The sequence below is a fragment of the Sorex fumeus genome, unplaced genomic scaffold, assembly GCF_029834395.1.
Source record: "Sorex fumeus unplaced genomic scaffold, SorFum_2.1 ptg000034l, whole genome shotgun sequence".
Lineage (NCBI taxonomy): Eukaryota > Metazoa > Chordata > Mammalia > Eulipotyphla > Soricidae > Sorex > Sorex fumeus.
Window position 1 is genome coordinate 9,343,447 of NW_026606091.1, and position 16,408 is coordinate 9,359,854.

The following is a 16,408-nucleotide window of genomic DNA, read 5'->3' on the forward strand; positions in this document are numbered from 1 at the left end:
AATTAAATCTCTTTCAGCCACCAAACCTTTGTGAAGGGCTCTTGATTTAGTGATTATGTTAGAAAAAGATGAATGGTTTCTACTTCTAAGAAATTTCTAATCTATTAGAGTCTCATTTTTGCTAATAGTTGTAGTATAAAATGTTCTTTCTGTAGGATGATTGTTGTAGGAACTCTGTGACACTGAGTCAAAAGTCACCCACAACAGTAAAACTATGAATTCCTCTGTTTTAGGGTAAAATATTATAGTAACATTTCCTTTTCATTTCCCCTCTCAGTTCCTTCCCTAATTTTAATGAGTTTCAGTGAATCCATAACATTTTATTTATTCTCTTTTTAGGAGATACGAACAGCTCATAAGTTGGCAAAGAGATGTTATACAAATCCACCACAATGGGCCAAGTGTCTCTTCAGTCATTGTTACAGTTTATGGTTTATTTGTCTCCCAGCCTATGTTAAAGTTTCTCATCCTAAGGTCAGAGCACTTCAGCAGGCATATGATGTACTTACTAAGATGAGGAAAACAGATGTGGATCCACTAGATGAGGCAAGTATAACAAATTCAGTTATTGTTATTAAGGTGAACTTGACTTTTATTTTTAAAGAAAATTTGTATCTTAGTTGCACTAGTGTCCCCAGGTATTTTCATTAAACAGGAAAGGTAAAACTATTTCTGCCTCATAGAGTTAGTGCTTTTTTAAAAAATATATATAATTTTTTTGAAAATTACTCTTTTGGGCCAGTGGAAGAGCTCAGAGGTAGAGTATATCCTTTGCGTGTATGGGACCCAGGGTTTGATCCCTCCTGATCACCACCACCTTTCCCCAAAATATGCTCCTTGGGAATGGAGCAGAGATTTCTTTTTTTTTCTTATTCTTTTTAACTCTTACTTTCCTTTAAATTTTTATTTTGGGGGGTGCTTATACCTGGCAATTCTCGGGGGTTACTCCTGGCTCTGCACTCAGGAATCACCTCTGGCAGTGCTATCTCTCTAGCCCCAGGAGCAGAGATTTCCTTAACTTAGAGCAGATAGTCTGCCCTGATAAATAGAAAATAACCTTAATAGTATTTACTTCTTTATAAATTCTTTGCTTGTACATGTGTGCGGTGGACTGAACTCTCAAATATATGAAAGACATACTCTGCCTCTGGCTGATTTAATTTTGTTCTTAATTAACTTATGAAGAATATAGAGAATAACTGTCTGACTCCACTTCTGAGTCAGTGTCCTATGGTGAGTTTTAATCTGTCTGTTTTATATTATAGATTTGAAAACGCAGGTCTGAGTTTTTCAACTCTGACACTATTGATCATTTACCCAATATCATTATTTGGTATCAGGGCCTATCCTGTACATTTTAGGGTGTTTCGCAGGCTCTCTCGCTTTTACCCACTAGGTGACAGTATCAGCTAGTAACCAAAAATCCTCCCATAATAACTAAAAATGCTTAATGTCTGTATATATTGCTTAATATCCCCTGGAGAATAAAATTATCCTACTGATGTAGATAATAATAGTACCTTCCTTTAAGGCTAACTCAAAGGTTAAATTAGTTTCATCTCTGTAAAGTGCCTAGAATATTACCTGATACATAGTAAGTACTCAGTGAACGATAAACGTTTTGAGTGCATTCTCTCTTAATCTTAGAATCATCCAGAGAAACATTATCTAGTCAGTGTTTAAGAAAGTCATTTATTTAGCCTTTCATCTCTCCCGCCCCCAAGCATTCTTTTTGCTGTTAAAGTAACTGTAAGTGATACTTAGAGACAAATTTAAATCTCAGTAACAATATACAGTGGGGATGGGAGAGAGGATAGTGGTTAAAGCACATACCTTGCCTATGGCCTACCATAGTTCAGTCTCTGGCACCACATGGTCCCTGCGCACTGCTGGGTGGCCCAGGCAAACTCCAGCTCTCAGGGCTAGAGCAGCGCATATCTTGCATATGCAGTGCCTTAGATTTCACCCCCAGTACAGCATGGCCACCAAGCACCTCTGGGTATAACCCCCACAACAGAAAAGGGGGAAAAAATCTGTGTAAATTTACTTCAGTTTATTTTGTGTGTATGTGTGTATATGTGTGTGACCACACCCAGCGATGTTCAGGAGCTACTTCTGGCTTGGCACTCAGAAAACTCCTGGTGGGGCCTGTGGACCATAAGAGATGCCAAGGATTGAATCTGGGTAGGCTACATAAAAAACAAGTGTCCTACCTGCTGTATTGTTGCCCCTCAGCATTGAGCCAGGAGTGGCACCCCAAGAAATGATTAAAAAAATTAAATGTAAAAGAATACAGATGACGTCCCTCATACAGTTGTAATAAGATGGCATAACAATTTTGTTATTTAAGAAGTTTCTTGGGGCTGGAGAGAGAGCACAAGAGGCATCTCTCAAGTCCCCTTTTTAGGTATTTCTAATTCACATTGTTTACTGATGCTTATTTCACCTAGCTTTTTTTTTTTTTTTTTGCTTTTTGGGTCACACCCGGCGATGCTCAGGAATCACTCCTGGCGGTACTCAGGGGACCCTGTGGGATGCTGGGAATCGAACCCGGGTCGGCTGCGTGCAAGACAAACACCCTCCCCGCTGTGCTATCGCTCCAGCCCCCACCTAGCCATTTTTTAAGTTGCTTCTATAGTTTCTGATCTCCTCTTACTCCTAAATTACAATCTCCATTCCTCCAATACTCATCTTTATGATCTTCTGCTTCTTCAGATCCCTTTTCTTATGTCATTTCTTCTGTTCTGGACATTCTTTCTCAGATATTCTTACTTTCTCCTTGATAGATAAAGAATCTTGGCTTTATAATCACAGTTGTTAACCAACTTTATCATAAACAGAGCATGTCTTATGAGTCCCAAGAAGAGTATTTTCTATGGGGCTGGAGTTAGAGTACATTTGCCCTGCGTGTAGCCAACCTGGGTTTGATTCCTGTCATTCCATATTGCCCTGCAAGCACCACCAGGAGTAATTCCTAAGTGTGAACCAGGAGTAACGCCTAAGCACTGCCAGGTGTGGCCCAAAAACAAGAAGAATATCTTCTTTATGTATAGTTACTTTAGTTAAAATTCATCTGTAGCTGCCTTGTCACTAATCCTGTAACCGACTCATCTCCGCCTGGGATCCATGAGGTACTGCTTCATGGTTTCTACTGTCCTTGTATGAGAGATTTAGCTTTTAGGAGTTCCTAATGTTTTACTTGTTTTCTAACAATCAAGTCTAGTTTTCCCTAATGAAAAGTTTTCTCAGAAGAGAATTTGCTAATATTCTTATAGCATGTTTAACTTCTTTTTGAAAACACGAACTTAACATTATTTTGTTGTTGATATTGTTATGTAGGCATCTAGAATTGCTACACTTAATATTTTAGAATATAAAATAAGATTGGGAAAGAAGCTAATTTTTTTTTTAATTTAAACTTTAGGGGCTAGAGCGATAGCACAGTGGGTAGGGCGTTTGCCTTGCATGCAGCCGACCCAGGTTCAGTTTTCAGCATTCCGTATGGTCCCCTGAGCACCGCCAGGAATAATTTCTGAGTGTACGAGCCAAGAATAACCCCTGTGCAGTACTGGGTGTGACCCAAAAAGCAAGGAACAAAAAACAAAAATAAATTTAAACTTTATTAAACACTGAGGCTTACAAGGTGGTTCTTATTATAGTTGTTGCAGGCATTCAGTGTCCAACACTGATCTCACTACCAATGTGCCCTTCCCCCCACCAGTGTCCCAGTCTCCTGCCTGGCCCTTTAGGAGGCCCAGAATAATTTACTTTATATTGCTTGTTATAACAAAATGAAATTATCAAAACTTTAGGTTTTTTTATTAAAAACTAATTCTTTCCAAACAGTGACGAGTAATAGTCATTTTCTTATGTAAATTTAATCATTAAAACAAATGGAATATGTGAAGTAGTTAATAATAATGTTGGTACTTTTATTAATGTATAATAGGTTTATTTCTAGTGAGGACCAGACTCAGCTACTGCTGGGAAGTGTGTCATCTAGTGTAAAGGATCAAACTCAGGAACTTGCAGATGTTAAGCATATACTCTACCACTTGAACTGTCTCTCAACCTAATGAATAGTAGATTTTTTTTAAGTACTAAGACTCAAATCAGAGCAGAGGAGAAAATAACTTTAAGAATTGAATTAAGAGAGAGAGAGTTTTATATTGGGCTAGGCATTTGCCTTGCACATGCCCAGCCTGAGATCAATCTCTGGAATCCCTTATGGCCTCTAAGCCTTGCCAGGAGTGATCACTGAGTACCACTGGGTATTGCCCCCCCAAAAAGCAAAACAAAACAAAAAAATTAAGTTATATATCTCTAAATGTCACTAACAGAGTACTATGCTAACTACTCATGCCTTGGTGTTATTTTCTGTTAGGTGTGCTATCGAGTAGTAATGCAGCTTTGTGGACTTTGGAGTCATCCTGTTTTAGCAGTGAGAGTCTTATTTGAAATGAAGACTGCAAAGATAAAACCAAATGCTATTACTTATGGCTATTATAATAAGGTAAGTGTGATTGTCATTAGCAATATATACTGATTATTAAGTTTGATACTTTGTTTGGGAGCCATTCCTGGTTATGCTCAGGGCTTACTCATGGCTCTGCATTCAGTGATCACTCCTGGTGGGGCTTGGGTGACAAGATGGAATGCTGGGGATCGAAACCTGGGTCAGTAGCATCCAAGGCAAATCCCCTGTCCACTGTATTATCTCTCCTACCCCAAGTTTGATATTTTTTAAATTTTTTTGAGGGGGGATCCCACACGGTGATGCTCAGGGTTTACTCCTGGTTCTAAACTCAGAAATTACTCCTGGCCTTACTTGGGGGACCATATGGGGTGCTGGGTGCTCGGGGGACCATATGGGATGCCAGAGATCAAACCCGGGTTGGCCTTGTGCTAGGCAAACGTCCTACCATCTGTACTATCACTCTGACCCCCCCCCCCAGTTTGATAATTTTGATAACTTTTGTTTATTACACATGATACTTAGAGGTTTGGGGGTATAATTATATAACATATTTATGTATTTTTAAAAATTAAATATTTTAATAAGCAGTGTTTTTGATCTTAATTCTACTTAGGTAGTTTTGGAGAGCCCTTGGCCTAGCAGTACCCGCAGTGGTATTTTCTTATGGACGAAGGTGCGGAATGTCATCCGTGGCTTGGCACAATTTAGGCAGCCACTTAAAAAGACTATGCAAAAGTCACAGGTCTCTTCATCATCAGGTAATACATACATACTAAAAAGATACTATCTTGGTGAACTGTAAGCTTTATAGGCATATAATTTTTTAAATTATATGATGTAGAGAACTTAAATGAAATTTTGGCAGATACTTTTTTTATGTAACTAAAGACAGAAATTACTGTAGTACAAATTATTTTTTCTCAAAAATTTTAGAACATATTCTGAAACCGTAAATGATCTGAGAGTGGTCTGTGTTTTGTTTCAGAGGTTATCAGTATGTGAGTTATTGAGCTGCTGTTGTTCTTATCTTTAGTGCCACAGAATTCCACAGGTGGAAGTGATGGGGACACGATGAGCCATGGTAGCATGGATAGTGCTACTGATGCTAACAATGGCGAGCACACAGTCTTCGTCAGAGATTTAATCAGTGTTGATTCCACCGACAATCACTCAAGTACAGGTATAAAGCTTGGATTTTGCTGGCCTTTCACTTACTCTTATGTTGTCTGTCTGTCTTTCTTTTATTCTTTCTTTCTTTCTTTCTTTCTTTCGTTCTTTTTTTTTTAACGCTTTTGCTCTCTCTTCTCGAGTTTGTGCAGTATGAGTATTTTAAAACTATACTATGTAAAGGAAGAAATTACACCTGATTATAGATCACTTTGTATTTCCCATAGTATAAAATAAACTTTGGGGAGCCGGATCAAGTGCAGCATGTAGGGCATTTGCCTTGCACGTGGCCGACCCAGGTTTGAGCCCCAGCATCCCATATGGTACCCCAAGCACCACCAGGACTAAGTCCTGAGTGCAGAGCCAGAGTAATCCCTGAGCATCACCGGATGTGACCCAAAAAGCCAAATAAACACAATCAATTAAATAAAGTAAAATTTGGAATGCTTGCACACAAGGCTCTAGCATGGCTCTTCTTTGTTCATCATTTGTAAAAGTATGTAATTGTTAGGAATTGTAAACTATGGAATTTAATATCATTGGAACAGCTAGTAAATAGTTTTTATTGAGTGAAAATACTTATTAAACATATGTGTGAATATCTGTGTATTTTGAAGGAAAATAAGACACTCCATGCAGAGGTCAAAAAGAGAGCCCAAAGGGGTGGAATGTATGCTTTGCATGTAGGAGACCTGGATTCTGTCCTTTGGTCTCCTGGGTACCACCAAGCATAAACGTGAGAGTAGCCCTCAAACCAAAAAAAAGCACACCGTGATTTAAAGCCTTCTTTACATTTATCATTTTAAGTGATACTTCAAAAAACCTGACAGTCCAAGCATATGACTCAGCAGAGACTGAGTTTGATCCCTGGCATGTGTCTCCCAGTACTACTAGGAGTGGCTTTGGTGCCACCTGACACCCCTGTCCCATCCCATTCCCCTCCCCCTCTCTGTAGCCTTCACAGCTAACCTTTAAAATGAAATCTGAGAAGTCTTCTGAAGTTGGAAATAAGCATCATTAAAGTGGCACATGGCTATGGGGTGGGGTTGGGGGGCGTTGCTTAGGAAATGGTGTGAAGGGCTGGAGCACATCCTTGGCATGGGTAATCCTATTTTCCATCCAGTATGGTCCCTGAGCACCACCTGGAGCATCTCTAGTACTGCCAGGTATGGTTCCAAAAGGCAGGGGGAAAATTAAGGCTAAAGTGACACATTGAAGAGATGCATATGTATTGCACATCCTTCTTCTTGTATTGTTTTTTCCTTTTTGTTATTTTTGTTATTGTTAATATTTCAAACTTTTCTTTAAAGAAAATTCTGAGTCTAATTCCTGTGCTGCATCTGATGAACTTGTCTCAATGACTGAAGTTTCCTTTTCTCTGCTCTTTGTTGTTCTGCTTTTTGCTCTGTGCTGTTCTTGGTGCTGCATTTGTCCTTGGCTGTCATGGTGTGGGTTGCAGACAGACTTATATGACGTGAAGCTATGGATACACGTGTGCATTAATTCTACTCTTGAATGTTAACTACCTCAGGTAATTTCCCGTTTATTTTAGGTTAAAGTCGCTAACATTCAAAGGGTTGGGGGGAGGAGACTGTTTTAGTGTCATTACAGGTGGAAAACAATTTTAGTTTTCTTGGCTTTTTTCTTTGGATAAAGGTAATCATACATGGTTTCTGAAATTATCTAGGTGAACATTCTGTAGCTGATTTGTAAAGTATATTTACCTTACTTGAAACTGTACTATGTTTTAAAAATACATAATGTCAAATCTTATTTTAATGCTGTCATAGCATCATTATGTCAGATAGTTTCATGGGCATTAAAGATTCGGTGCTCTAAGTTTTTGTTTTTAATTTACTTTTGACTTAGACACTGTGATTTACTTATAATAGGTTCTTGGCCATATAATATTCCCACTTCCAAATCTACCACCCCATATCTCCATTCCTCCACTGCTTACCCCAGATTTCCTCTCACCCCACAACCAGACTCCTCGACAGCTATGCTTTTTAATTTAGTTATGTAACCTGTGTATATAGTGCTTTAGGTAGTATTGGAGCTTAATAGCTTAGGTATATACAGATAATTTGCCTCTGAACCGTAGAGGGGCCTAGGCTTCTGATTGCCCGGTGTTACTTCCAGCTCACTATTGTTTCGTCTCACTTCCATTTCTCTCTTTCCTTGACATTTTTGTTTCTGTACTCTAGAGCCAATGTTTTGTCCACCTTTGCTCCCAGCCATTCACTGGATACATTATTCTGTGTACAAAATGTTGTGTGATTTTAATTTTTATATGATTATTATTTCCTAAATGCAGTGTATTTGTGTGATTTTTTGCTTGTTAAGATTGGTTTGTAGAGTTCTTTCTAAAAATCTATCCTGGTATTTATAGAAACATTAAAGTATGAGTATGAATTTTTTGTTTCTTGTTTTTGGCCACTCTCAGTGATGCTCAGGGGTTACTCATCACTCTGTACCCAGGAATTATTCCTGGAGGTGCTCAGGGGGCTGATCATATAGGATGCTGAGGGTTGAACCCGGCTTTGCTGCATGCAAACAAGCATCTATCCACTCTACTGTCTCTAATATGAATTATTGAAAGTCAGCAATAGAGGACTATAAATTAGCTTGTTTGTAAGTAAATGTAGTTCAGCCAAGATTTTTGGTGAGACTTTTATTTTAAAACCACCTTATTTTTATGTCTTCTTGCTTTATTAATATTTGAAGAAGAAATGTATTTCATTTATGAAAAACCAAGGAAAATAATACACTGAAATTATTTCACAATGAATACAATAAAAAGTAAACATTTGTATTCCTCTGTACTTTTAAAGTTATCTCATTATATTGGCAATTTATTTTGTTAAAGTAAAAAATGATCTCCTATTTAGCATAAAGATTCCAATTGTTAGAGAATCTTTACATCTTTTTTCACACATGTGCTGCTTTTCAGTAGCATTTTACATGGCTAAAGTAAACCTGAATTACAGTGGTTATATGTCTCTGTAAAGTTTTTGTAGTGTCATTTGATATTTTGGAGACTTAGAGCCTACTTTCATTAAGGATTATCTGTAGAATCTCTTGGTACCTGATACTGAGCCACTTAGCTTGTTGGGTGGTATATCTGGGCTTAATCGGTATACACTATTCCTCCCACTCAAGTGTCCATTTCATGGCATCATAATGTTTTACCAGACTTTCTGAAAGGGCCAATAAAAAAAGCATCTGAAATGCAGTATTGAAAGTTGTTTACTTCTTTTTTTAATGTCACATTTAAAGTTTGAGTGGTGTTATAGTAAGTGATTAAAAAGTAGAAGGCACTATACGTATACTTCTAATGTCTTTTTTATTAATGCCCTTTATAATGATTTCCAATAATTAACTTTAATTTAGGTTTTGTTTTGTTTTGTTTTGTTTGGCTTTTTGGCACCCAGCAATGCACAGGGGTTACTCCTGGCTATGCACTCAGGAATCACCCCTGACGGTGCTCATGGGACCATATGGGATGCTGGGAATCGAACCCGGGTCAGCCGCATGCAAGGCAAATGCCCTACCCACTGTGCTATTGCTCCAGCCCCTAATTTAGATTTTTAAAGCTGAATAGGCTTTAAAAAAAAAACTTAATCTTTGATCCTTGGCATTCCATATTGTCCCCCAAGAACTGCCAGGAATTAATTCCTGAGCACAGAGCCAGGAGAAACAGCTGAGCATAACCAGGTGTGGCCCAGAAAGCAGGCAAGTTGGTGGCGGGTTGAGGGTGTGGGGAGGGTTTGCTATAAGCTCAGACTTGAAAAAGTTTACAAGAATTGTAGAGCAAACAGTTGATATTTATCTAGATTCATTCATTTTCAGTTTACTACCTTTGCTTTATTTACTTTCTGTACATGTACTATTTGTTTTTATAAATCATGTGAAAATAGGGGTTTTATTCAACTCTTTACCTCTTAATATGTCAGGGATGTTTTCTATAAAGTAGCCAGTATAGTTACCAAATCCAGGAAAAATATTAATATACTATTTTATTGATGTATTCTGACTTTGACACTTCCCTTTTCAAGTTTGTTGATTTGAAAATATTTATAATGTTCTCTGTGGTACTCATTGCTCTTATTTTAGTCCCCTTTTAGCCTGACACAGTTTGTCAGATTTTCTTTGTCTCTTTTTTTGTTTGTTTGGGGCTCACATATGACAATGCCCAGGGGTTCCTTCTGGCTCTGCACTCAGGAATTACTCCTCATAGTGCTTGCAGGCCATAAGAGGTGCCGGGTATTGAACCATTGTCAGCTGCAAAAATGCCATTTGGAAAAATTGTATGAAAGTTCCTCCTGAAAGACATGCGGGGCTTGCTCTTCAAGCCTGTATTCTTCCTTGAACATGTATCTTGCTTGCGTGCTCTGTATATTTTGTTTGTGTGCTTTTCCAGTCCGGAGAAGCTGGTTCCCCCTGTTTGTTTTCCCTCACACACACATTTACATGGATATACTAAGTTTACAACTAAAAATCCAATTCCATTCTTCAGCATACAGTTGACCCCCTTTACCTACCTGATTTATTCATTCTTCTGTTTTCTCTTCTGGTAACCGCGAATTTGCTTCAGTATACTAGAAGCTTCATTTCACTCATTTAGTTTCTCTAAGTACTACATAGGAATGAAATAATACAGTGTTTATCTTTCTCTGATTTATTTCACTATACTTAATATCTTCAGTCTGTTTACATTATTGCAAATGTCAGGGTTTAATCTTATAGCTGAGTAGTGTTCCTTTGTGTGTGTCACAAAGGAATATACACATATACACACAGACACTGCATCTTTGTTCAATCATCTCTCAACTTAGTTCTTGGCTATTATATATAATGCTGCAATGAATATGGGGTGCATATACCCTATATCTTAAAATTTTCCATCTTTGGGAAAATACCAACAAGTGGTAGTTGGATTCCATGTAATTTCTGTTTTTTCAAAATTTTTTGAGGATTTTCAATAATGCTTTGCAGAATAACTGTAGTAATTTACATCCCACCATCAGTGATGAAGGATTCCCTTACTTTCCACATCTTCTCTAATATGTGTGTCTTTGAGCAATAGCCAGTATCATAGTTGTGAGGTGATACCTTTTTGTTTCAATATGAATTTCCTTAATAATAATGAGATTGAGCATCACTTCATATGCCTGTTGGGCACGTGTATGTATTCTTTGGAGAAGTGCCTGTTTAGGTATGTTGTTAATTTTTTTTAATTGCATGGTCTATTTTTTATTGAGTTTTATGAGTTTTTTTTTATATGTTTTGGGCATTAATCCCTTGATATTCGTTTCTTTCGCCATGCAGAAACTTTCTAATTTGATATAATCCCATTTATTTGATTTGGCTTTTGTTTCTTTTCCCTTTGGAATCAGTATTCCACAGAGACATCCTTCAGTCCTATGTCAGGGAACAAGGAACATCTTACCTGTGTTTTCATTTATGTATTTTGTGATATTTAAAAGTCTTTAATTCATTTTGCATTGACATTTTGGGATAGTATCTATTGCTGGTGCAGTTTTATTCCTTTTTACTTGTGGCTGTTAAGTTTCCCAATACCATTTAACAATATTTTCCTTTCTATTGACCTTTTCCATTGACAGTATATATCTCTGAACCAACCTCTACTGTGATAGCCATGAAATGGTGATTTTAGCACTGCGTGTGTCCTCCCAAATAAATAAATTAGTGATTTTTACCAGCTCTGTCTCCTTCCACATTTATATATTATATTATAGTGTGTGTCCATTACACATATACCAGTTATATTTTTTGAGAACTTCTTTCTTATATAACAAAGTATACCTGACTCTGATTCCTTTCACTGGTAAATAGATTTTACCAACAATTAGCTGAAATACAGGTTTGTTTCCTGCTTCTGGGCTTTTTCCAAAGAGCTAGGAAAAAAACTACATATTGTATAAATACCTTAAATTCCAAATCAGCTCTATAGATTTTACTTTATTAACTTTTATATCTTTACAACCAATATCCTTTGGTGGTCAGAGGGCTAGTTCAGAGGTTAAGGTGCTTCCCTTTATTACAGCTCATCCAGGCTGGAATCCCCAATTCCACAGGGTGTGGATCTCCCACCCATCCCCCAGCCCCAAACAAAATCTCCTTTTTGAAAAGAGAAAACCAGTCTCCTTTCTTCCAAAGTGAGGAACATGGTTCCCATCATCAACACATTTAATCATTTGTTTAAACAAATAGACAATAGTTTTATTGTCTGTCGGTCCTACACTACAAATAAAATACATACACAATTGTTATAACCCTTTCCCTGTTAGAGAAAAAAGCCTAAGGAGTTTAGGATTTGGCTGTTACCTATCACGCTTAGAATATAGAGTCAAAATAATTGTTTAAAAGTTACTTGGATTAGTCCTCCTCTAGTCCTTTCAGTATAGTTATATTATTCACACAAAATAGAATATGTTTCAGGTTCAGAGCAGTAGTACAGTGGGTGGGAAGACCAGCCCAAATTCAATCCCTAGCTCCATATATAGTTCCCTAAGCTATGCCACTGAGCACAGAGCCTGGAGTAATCCCTGAGCGTTGTTGGGTGTGATCCCCCAGAACAAAACAAAACAACAAAAAGTGGGACTGGAGCTATAGCACAGCGGGTAGGGTCTTGCATGCAGCCGACCCAGGTTTGATTCCCAGCATTCTATATGGTCCCCTGAGCACCACCAGGAGTAATTCCTGAGCGCATGAGCCAAGAGTTACCCCTGAGCATTGTCGGGTGTGAGCCCAAAAAAAAAAGAACAGTAAATTTTGTTTGATTTCAGCTTTGCACCTTTTGGTTTTGTTTTTAGTTACTATTCATCTTCCCCCTCAGTTTTGTTGATTTAATTTTCAGTTATGTATATGTTAATGTATTTCCAAATTTTAAAAAAATCAATGTAAGAAGGCATATAGACAAAAGTGCCCTCTCTTCTTTCTACCCTACCCACTCCTTATCAGTAATAGTTTTAGTGTCTCGTTTTTTTCCCCTGTGATTATTTGCACATATAATGTCTATATGTTTGTTTTATTATTACTTTGATCATTTTGTAGACCTCCAAAAGAATTTTCAAACACATTACTTAAATCTGTTGATTCATTTTCTGCTTCTAGATGTGCAGTGGTTTGCAGGTGTGTTGTCTCTTTCAGCTCTTCTTTGCTTATCTTTGCTTTAAAATGTTCCGTGTGTTTCATGAGCCTTCTTTTATTCCTTTTTTTTAAACTTTATTGTATAGACCATTGAAATTTTCTCTTGACATTTTATATAGGTAGGTAATAAATATGTGTGAACAAAATTCTGCATTCTTTTTAACAGGTGGTCAGTCTGACCAAGGCTACGGGTCTAAAGATGAACTTATAAAAGATGATACAGAAATTCACATGCCTGAAGATCAAGTAGCACGAGAACTGATAACTAAAACAAAAGACCAAACAGGTTAAGTATTGATATTTATTTCCTGGTATTAAGTATTTGTAATTTTGATTATAATTCCTAAACTTGTAAGATCTGAGATTATGAGATAAGGAGAGATAGTGTCTGAATTTTAGAATGTTAAAAGATCTTTAGAACCTCTGTAGGTAAGTTTTCAATTTCTGAGGAAAGAGTAACCCATTTCAGTATTAAATCAATTAGATAGCTATTTTGTAACAGAAAAAGACTAAATTTTCAGTAATCACACTTGTATTGTGTCACCTTTATTTTGCAGTGCCGGTTACGGGGCAGGGGTGGGAGAATGGGGATTGCTAAAAGCAAGTAAAAGGCCGTGTTCTTTACCACTGGGCCAGATTTTCTACCCCTTTTAATTTACTTTAATTGTTTGGCTTTTTGGGTCATACCTGTAGATACTCAGAGGTTACTCCTGGCCCTGCACTCAAGAGTTACTCCTTGTGATGCATTGGGGCGCCATATGGGATGCCAGGGATTGAACCCTGATGGTCATATGCAGGGCAAATGCCCTACCTGCTGTACTATCACTCTGTCCCTCCACCTCTTTTATTTTAAAATGCTCTTTTAGGATCATGAATATGGCTCAGTGGTCAAGCACATTCCTCACATATGTAGGTCCTGGGTTTACTCCTCCCAACACTGTAAAAATAAAGTTAAAATGCTCTTTTATTAGATGATCTTTAACTATTTGTGGATATATTTGATTGTAGATTAAATTGTGTGACTTTTCCTGTGTATGTGTATGTGTGTGTATGCATTTTGATGGGATTTATTGAGGTATAGATGAGATTTATAGTACTCACTTTATGGAAACATAGAGTTATAGTATTTTGACTATATAATAATAAGATGATCTCCCGTACTAGCAAGATTTAAGACAGAATAATCAGATAACAGTAATAAAGCATGTATTTACACATCATGTACTCATCCTTATTTGAAGAAAAATAAACAAAAATATGAATCAATGTGTAGTTTCTCTTTCACATTGGTACGAGTGGAATGATCATGACTCTTTTGTTCAGAACCGTGTGACATCCCTGCTACAGTAGTGAAGCATTCACAGTCTCGGGAGGAGCTACACAGCCCTGCTGAACCTCCCGGCTGGGGCAGCAGCATCGTGAAGGTCCCATCTGGTATTTTTGATATCAGCAGCAGGAAAAGTAGCATTGGTGAGTTTTTCCATATTGGCTATAAATTATTTAAAATATATTTTGTTCAGTTATACATGTGTCTCTAAACACAACATTGTTGTTTTAATTGTGATGTATGTGCTAAAGAGCTGGAAGTAAGTTGGAATCCTAAAGAAAAAAATTAAATAGTTGTTTTTAAAAGATACTTAATTTTTTAAGGGAGTGGTACTTAGTGTGCTTATTTGTTATATGCAAGACACTTCTTGTTTTGTTGTCAAATCTGTTTGCAGTTTGTAGCAGAAAGAACCTTAGTACTTCTCACCTTATCAGAAACATAATGGCAGTGATGTGACTGAATTCCAGTGGGTTAGCATGGGGCAGCCTGACTAATTTTCTGTCACTGAAGAAAAAAATGGATTAAAAGGTTCATATTACTTAGGCCCTACACAGACACATTAATGGGTTTTTAATTTTGGTTCTCCCCCCGCCTTTTTAATTTTTCTTTTTTTTTTCTTTTTTTTTTTTTTTTTGGTGAAGGGCACCCACCTGGTGGTGTTCAGGGCTTACTCCTGACTCTGTTCAAAGTGTAACTCCTGGTGGGGCTCAGGGGACTTTAGGGGGTCTCCGGGATCAAACCTAGGTTTGCCATGAGGTGAGCACCCACTATACGATCTCTCCAGCCCCAGTTTTGGTGTAATTATTGCGGGTATCCTGAATCATTTCTTATATGTGATTGAGGTTTTTTGTTTGCCTTATTGGGAGTTGAACCCAGATCCCCCCTGTAAAACAAGTCTTATACTCTATCATTAAGCAGCATCACTGGCCCCTTGGAATTAAGGGTTGGGGTTTTTGGTTTTGGTTTTGGGGTTTTTTGTTTGTTTGTTTGTTTGTTTGTTTGGTTTTTGGGTCACTCCTAGTGGTGCTCAGGACTTACTCTTAGCTCTGAGCTCAGGGGTCATTTCTGGTGGTGCTTGGGAGGGCATACGTGATGCTGGGGATCAAATCCAGGTCGGCTAAGTGCAAGGCAGGTACCCTACCAACTGTACTATCACTCTGGCCCCTGTGATTAAGTTTTTAATAAATGGTTGTGTTGTATATGAATACTTGAATTGAATTTACTAGTTCCAATTACATTGTAAGTCTCTCAAGTATGTGTATATGTATATATATGATTATATACTTAACCTATAAAGTATATGTCTTAAGTATATGATCTTTAGAGGTCTGATTTTCAGAGGTCTGAAATTTGCCTGTATCCATGGCCCTTCATTAATAGTAGCTACACTTCACTTCTCCAATGTCTCTAATGTATCCATTGTATGACTCCATAGAAGTTAAATTGTTAAAATTTTTTTAAAAAATTATTCTTTTCAGTGAAGATTTGTTTTTTTAAACTATGGCAGTCACTAGTTCATTTGTTAAGTTTTATAGTTCAGAAATGTTTTAACACATATATTACTCTAGTTCTGAAAAATAAAACCCAGAATGAAGAAATTTATATAAAACCTTAGTGAACAGGCTGCTGTTCAAATATGTTTATTTGTTAGCTTGGCAGGCCACACAAAGAAGTACTCTCTGCCCACTCCTAGCGTAATGTGTAGAGAACCATAGGTGCCCAGGATCAACCAGGCTTTCTACACAGAAGTGTGTGCACTAGCCCTTTCTCTCCTGGCCTGGCTTATCTGCCTTTTTTTCCCCTTGAAGTACTGTGGTTTACAATATTGATGATAGGGTTTTGTGCATACAACATTCCAACACCATACTCTCCACCAGAGTGTTCACTTACCACCACCACTGTCTAAGAGTCCCCTGCCAATACCACCCACTTCTATACCCTTGCCCATAATAAGCACAGTTCTGTAGGTCTCTGTTCAGCTTCTTATAGAAATACTCCTTATTCCTAGTCTTATATGTCTTGTATTTGCAATAATAAATTTTATTATGTATTTTGCATTATACTCAAAAAGTGGAACTAAAGGGATTTTTTAAAAATTATTTATATTTGGCTTTTTAGGTCACACCTGGCAATGCTCAGGGGTTACTCTGGCCCTGCACACAGGAATTACTCCTGGCGGTGCTCAGGGGTCCTTATGGGATGCCAGGGATCAAACCTGGGTCAGCTGTGTGCAAAGCAAACAACTTCCCCACTACACTATC

At 37.5% G+C, this 16,408-nt stretch overlaps 1 protein-coding gene across 1 annotated transcript in view; it reads left to right on the forward strand.

The window, feature by feature from the left end:
- DENND4C (DENN domain containing 4C) overlaps positions 1 to 16,408 on the forward strand; it is a 107,614-nt gene that overhangs the window by 67,481 nt on the left and 23,725 nt on the right. Inside the window, exons 17-22 of the mRNA XM_056117098.1 lie at positions 340 to 546; positions 4,385 to 4,513; positions 5,091 to 5,235; positions 5,511 to 5,657; positions 12,987 to 13,106; positions 14,144 to 14,290. Coding sequence (XP_055973073.1) covers positions 340 to 546; positions 4,385 to 4,513; positions 5,091 to 5,235; positions 5,511 to 5,657; positions 12,987 to 13,106; positions 14,144 to 14,290 — 895 coding nt within the window. The remainder of the gene's footprint in view (positions 1 to 339; positions 547 to 4,384; positions 4,514 to 5,090; positions 5,236 to 5,510; positions 5,658 to 12,986; positions 13,107 to 14,143; positions 14,291 to 16,408) is intronic.